We start from the raw sequence: 6,223 nt of genomic DNA, 5'->3' as shown, positions 1-6,223 counted from the left end.
AAGTGTTGCACCATTGTAGAGTAACCATAGCAATGACCTACTATTACAGAGTGGAGAATTATCATTAACAATGTTAAAGTATCATACAGGAGCCTGGGATCTGGAGGCTTCCCAGCAGCATCTCTGCATAATTGTGTTATCCAGGAAGGGCTCTGAACTCCTTCAGGGCACCTGGTTGCTGGGGTGTGGTGGTGGTGGGGGGGTTATATTATTAGATTCTGTTGCTGTTCAATCTATAATGGGAATATGCAAGGTAGTAAAAGGTTTCAGGACTCTTTATCCAAGAGGAGACACATAAATCAAGAAAAATAGTCCCAGAGCCCCCTTACTTTTCTGGAATACAGACTTGGGGTCCAGCAACTATTTAAAGTGTAGGGATATATAGCCATATATCTGTATTAATCATAACTGATTGATTCTGCATGTTTGCAGAAGATGGGGGAGATTCTGTCACCATTGCCACTCCCAATTGGTTTATTATATTAATGAAGGGAAGGCTGTATGTAGGGTAGGCATAAACATTTTAAGCACCAAAAAGTTATTTATCAGTAATAATACTGCTGTTCTGATGTTCACTGGATTCCTGTCTATGGTGGTGAAATTACTGGTCATACAGGAAAATATACCTAATTAAGCAGCTGAATTTAGGCACAGAAGATATAGACAAACTATAACTTTTGGTTAAAAGGTATGTCTAGCTTTCCTAAAATGAGGGCAAATATACAATTCTCAAAGGGTGGGTGGGGGGAGTGAGAGAAGCCTGCTAAAAAAAGCTGCTGAATATGGTTCTGTGCTTCCCAAAATAGAGAGTATAACTTTAAGAGTATCTGGTCAAAACGGTGACAAGATGCCAGAGAGAACAGGACTCTTTTAGTAGCTGTACAAAAGGAGATTTTGGCAGTTTCAGCTTGTCAGGGGTGAGAAAAGCTGTATCTGCCCAACTGTCCTTTGCACCTGCACTCAGCAAATGTACCACATCAGCACTGGATTTGAACCTGTGAGGCACAGATCCAGGGTTGCTGTGAGACCATCTCAAAATGATTACCTCTCAGCCCTGAGTTCGAGGCACAGATCCAGGGTTGCTGTGAGACCATCTCAAAATGATTACCTCTCAGCCCTGAGTTCGTCTTTATAAAGTGGAGGTAACAGTACATGGTTGTACAGGCAAGCAAGATGCCAATTGTCAAGGATCTTGAAGCCTAAAATACATGTAAATGAAAATAATTATTCCCATTGGGAAAGATGTCGATGTTTGGTGGAGGAAGGGGCAGGCAAACAGTACTCTTAGTGCTAAACCCTTCCCCTTAGCTTAATTTGGGGGCAAGAGTTCGGAACCTCTTCAGCTCCAGCCTTGGTGAAACAGGGAAGGGGTGTGCTTCCTAGTAGGTGCAGAACGCGTCTCTCTCGGTCTCAGCTTTGAGCTGCCACAACCAGCGCTCACAGTTCGGGATTAGAGGACAAGCCTTTCAAGTTGGCTTGAGCTGGGCAGATACCTGCCTTTTAGCCATGAAGCGCCGGGCTTAGCACTTCCCTCCCCTGTGTCCTGACTAAATGCTGACAAGACTGTGCCCCTAGTCCTGCCCGCATTTACACAGAAGCAAGTCCCACTGATTTAAGTGGGACTTCCTGCAAGGTAAGTGTGCTGGATTGCAGCCTTAGCCCTGTGCCTGCTCGCCAGCCAGACGAAGTGGCCTCCCCGCTCTCGCCACGAAGGCGCCTCCGTGGTAAAGCAGCGCGATCGCAAGACGGCGTGTGTATGCATGCATGCGTGTACGAATGCGTCGCCGCGATGCCAAGGCAGGCGCACGGCTGCAGCCCGCGCCTGGGATTGACCCCTGCGGCTTGCGGTTGGGGGCGGGGAGAGCGTCCTTCCCCCGCCTCGCCAGAGTCCCCGGCAGTGACGCGGTGCTCTCCTTTCTCTTCCCGTGTGCGTGTGCGTGTGTTGCAGGTACGGAGCGGCACGAGTTGACCTCCTGGAAGAGCCACCCGTCAATTTTCAGGTTCTTCAGCGAGGCGGTGGAGGCGAAGAGCAGCTCGGGCAAAGCGGCTCCGACGCGGCGCTCGCAGCGGATCCGCTACGAGGAACTGTAGGAAGGCTGGAAGCCGGCGCCTGCCCGCCTGCCTGCCTGCCCGCCTGCCCGCCTGCTGGCCCGGTGCGGCGGCGCTCCGCAGTCCCAGCCCCGCATTAGATTGTTTTCTTCCCAGAGCACAGGGTCGCCGTGTATGCATCTAAGTAGCGTTTTGCATTATTTCTAGATGAGCGCAACTGTCAAAGCAATATGGGTTCACTGGTTGTGCTTCCTGTGGGCTGCAGCTTGGATCTCGGGCTGCCCATCAGTGCGCAGATTAAGGCTGACAGCAGCACTGCACAGCGCAGCCTGGCGCGGCTCTAATTGCCCTGACGTCGCCCTGCACCGAGCTGATGGCAGGCGGCCGCCACCGCGGCTCCTCCCGGGCCCTAGCGCTCGCGCCTCCCGGCGCCGCTTGCCCGCTGCCAGGCTGCCTGCGCCGGCCCCTCCTTCCGCCCCAGCCCAGTGTAATCGGAGCTCGTCTTATTTTTCATACTTTTTTTTTTTTAAAGAAGGCGGATTTCTTTAAACCAAGTTCCTGCCCACGCGTTAGGCTTTTTAATAATTTCCCGCACAGGGTTTGGGCGGCTTTTTAACAAAGTGTTTTCGTGTTTTTAAAATTCATGCGACCGAATTAAAGTCAGTCACACCGATCCTAAACGATACACTTCTATGAGGCTGTCATGTAAATGTGTTGAGGATCCACGTGTAACTGTAACAGACGACTTTACTCGATTTGTAACTCGTTTCCTACTAAGGCTGAGGAGAGGCTGTGCATCAAGCTGAAACACCACGTTTAATCAATGGCTACTTTTGTTTTTAATCAGAGAGATTCGAGTGATTCTGATTAGGACTCCTGTAAATCTGCACAGTGAAGAAAGACTTAAGCTTACACCCCAGGGCAGGAGGGCTGTTTCTGCCGAACACCCATTGCTTTGGGATATCTTGGGTTTCCGGGACAGTTTGCGGAGTCATTTTAAAAAGTGGGAAAGATCTTTTAGCGACAAATGTAATATAGATAAAATAATACCAGTATTTAAAAATATTACTTCTATTACTCGGTTGAAACATTTATTTTTTATTCGAACAGAATATCTATTTTGTGACAGATCAAACTGCTAATAACTTTTTAAGAAAATGCTGGATGGTACCAAGACACCGCATCTCCGCCCTCAGCAGTCTTCTTCTGGTCCAAGGCGAGCTGAAGGGGGCAAGGCGGCAACCACAGAGTTTTTCTTTACTTGCTGAAACAGGGTCCACATTTTCGGGGGGGGGTAGGAATCCCCCTCTCCTTGTAGAAAGATCTTTTCTCACTCAGAAGCGCCACCCATGTTGCTGAATCCTGAAGCCAGTTTCGTTTAACGTTAACCGTCTGGCGACACTGTGAAATATCGATGGCCAAAAAGGAGGGTGGGGGTGGAAGCATGTATTACTGACGTTGCTAATCACTGTTATTACCAAAATGTCTTCATTCTCACAATGCTTAAATTTCCAGTCACTTCGAATGACTCGTGGCTCTTTTAGTTTCCGTACAGGCCTGGAGTCCCTATTTTGTCACCAAGTCTTCCCAGTTACCATGACCGTGAATACTTCCTTCCTTAGTAGCTGCGCCACAAGCCTGCAGTCTCCCAAACCCCAGCAACCCCGTGTTAACTTCTTGCACGGCCAATCCGCCAGAGAGACCGGAGGCTCCGATTTCGGTGGGGCTGTGAATCCATTCTGGGTTTCGGTCAGAACCAGCCAGAACTTGGAAGGAGCTATCCAGGGTGCCGAACCCTAACCCCCAAATAAGTTCAGCACATCGGATAGCTCCTTTAGAGTTCTGGCTGGTTCTGACTGAAACCCAGAATGGACTCACAGCCTTACCGAAATCTGAGCCACTGCCCGGAGCCTCTGCCTCTGCCTCTGCCCTGCTGAAAGAAAGCAGTGGCCACAACCCAGTGCGAAAGTTCCACACTTAATGTTCCATGCAGATCATTGGGGTCTGGGGCGTATAATGCCAAGGCTGGATAGTCGCCCGCGTCCTGTGCCCAGTGTAATGAGGCCTGCGCGGGAGAGGTCTCCAGTGGCGGGGGGGGGGGTGCCCCTTTGCTCAAGCAGTAATGCCTAGCCCGTTCTAGAGGAGGTGCGCAAGGACACTACGGACCAGTTGAACTTTTCACGATGCTATAAACGATTTTTTGCTCTTGGTGGCTCATCTCTGATGTTATTAGAGCAGCAGAAGGGTCGCGTTTCTTTCATGTGTGCATTCAGTGTCTTCGAAATTTTGACTGATCGCCCACCCCACACTCCTTGTTCCCTGGAAACTTAACGATTTCAGAACGCCAGGGAAGGATCCGGGTGGGGTAGTTTTGCCCTTCTTTCTACACCTGTTTGAAACTGCCCTGCTGGATTATCCGAGTGTGTGTTACCCAGTGTTAAGCCTCCCTATGAGTGTAAAAGCGGGTAGGGAAGGAGATCGCTCCGAATCTTCCCCTCCACCGAAAACCTGCCAACGTGATCTCCGTGGCCAGGGCCGGCCAAGAAGCCAAGTACATCACTCCTGTTAGCCTGCCGTGTCCCACTGTGTCGGATGCCTCCTCACTGTGGCGCTGCCTGAACGCCCTTCCTTTTCCCCACGCTCGTTTGGGCGGCATTTCTGGGATTTCCTAATGGGTGACTTTTTAGACTTGAAAGCCATAATGGTGCGTAACTGGAGTTTTGCAGAATGGGTTGTGGGAGGTACGCTCCCTAGTTGTACGACCTTTTGGTCCGATTGACTTCCTGAACGTTTTACCTGTTCACACCTCCCTCACCTGATCATCTCGGCTTCCTCTTTTCTCCGCCACATCAATGTTCCCTGAAATTATCCCTCTTTCTCTTCCCCACCCCTGCTGATACAGACCCCAAAGTGGTGGGCCTGGCGGGTGTTTCTAATTCATGGATTTCCATTTCCTCCCTATAACATCTTTGGCCTCTTCCATAATCAAAGGCAAGCAAACCTTAGACCGCATCCTGTCTCTCGTGAAAGCCATTAGGGCTTTGCAAAGTGCCAAATTTCACCAAATGACCCTGTTGTTACTTTTTTTTAAGTGTCAGTTTCGAGATTTCTACTCTTACACGTGCGGTCCCACCAGCCTCTCGCCCTGTATCGTGCCGTTGCCTGGTTTGTATTCTTGCTGCTTCTGGACCGAACTGTAAAACACAAGGAGTTCTTGGTTTGTCTCTTTCTGTTTACACTGAACCAATAAAGTGATGGTTTCTCTTCTAAGATGCGGGCGTGGCTTCATTGTGTCCAATCTCGCCAAAGGACCTGGGGAGAGGCAGCAGCCGCCCAAGCGGCTGTTTATTGGCGGGCTGGGGCCAACCCGATGTGGAGGGCTACGGCTTCTCCCGAGAACCATTCGGGCTCGATGCCCCCCCAGCCAGGTGAATGACCAGCAACGACTGGAAGGTCTTCCTCTCCTGAACGCTGAACGGCTTGGAAATGCACGATCTCTGTCACCTGACCACGTTTAGTAATGGAATCGTCATGGTCTTAGAAAGAATGCGAGAAAGGGCGACGCCTCTTTTACTTTTCTAAGAGGCTTACGGGAAAGTAACGTGTAAACCGAAGGGATGAATCCGAGACCTCATTTCATTGGAAGCCCTGAGAAACGATGTCGCATGGGTTAGAAACAACGTGGGAATTTTACCCAAACAGAATGGACACCAGTGGTTCAGTTCGGGCTGGACCTCGGGGCCGAAGTCGAGGCTGGGGTGGGGTTTGACGACCCAGAGAGTGCTAGGAGATGCGGGCAAACAGGCCCGGCACCTGCGCCGGCCTGGGCATGCCGAGGCTCACGCCAAAGCAGCTTTCTTTTACAAGGCTTGGTATAGCCGGGGCTGCTGATCAGGCCTGCACATGCCTTACAGACGTTCGTTCGTCTTACTTAACGTTTAAAGTATATTACCCTTTTCTACAACAGCATGGTGCTTATTCCCAAGTAAAGTTGTGTTCCACAATTTGCTGCTGTCGACCTTGCTGTACTTCGTGGTTTTAATTTGTGTGAACCGCCCAGAGAGCTTCGGCTTTTGGGAGGTATAGAAATGTAATACACGAACACACGAACTGAAATAATACACGTGGCCGTCTAAGCACGACCACCACCACCACCACCACCGTAAGACCATTC

The 6,223-nt window shown here is 50.2% G+C and overlaps 1 protein-coding gene across 24 annotated transcripts in view; it reads left to right on the top strand.

Moving 5' to 3' along the window:
* The window catches only part of ARB2A (ARB2 cotranscriptional regulator A), a 362,761-nt gene extending 357,226 nt beyond the window's left edge, over positions 1-5,535 (top strand). For all 24 annotated transcript variants that reach the window (XM_084833676.1, XM_084833666.1, XM_084833655.1 and 21 more), the window contains one exon: positions 1,949-5,535. In XM_084833676.1, coding sequence (XP_084689802.1) covers positions 1,949-2,091 — 143 coding nt within the window. In that variant the 3' untranslated portion in view covers positions 2,092-5,535. The remainder of the gene's footprint in view (positions 1-1,948) is intronic.
* The last annotated feature ends 688 nt before the right edge of the window (positions 5,536-6,223 follow it).

Source organism: Heloderma suspectum, chromosome 2 (assembly GCF_057233095.1).
Source record: "Heloderma suspectum isolate Gila_16-S chromosome 2, 16-S_ref, whole genome shotgun sequence".
In the NCBI taxonomy this organism is placed as follows: Eukaryota; Metazoa; Chordata; class Lepidosauria; order Squamata; family Helodermatidae; genus Heloderma; species Heloderma suspectum.
The sequence above is the reverse complement of the archived record's forward strand: the minus strand, read 5'-3'. Positions and strand labels throughout refer to the sequence as shown.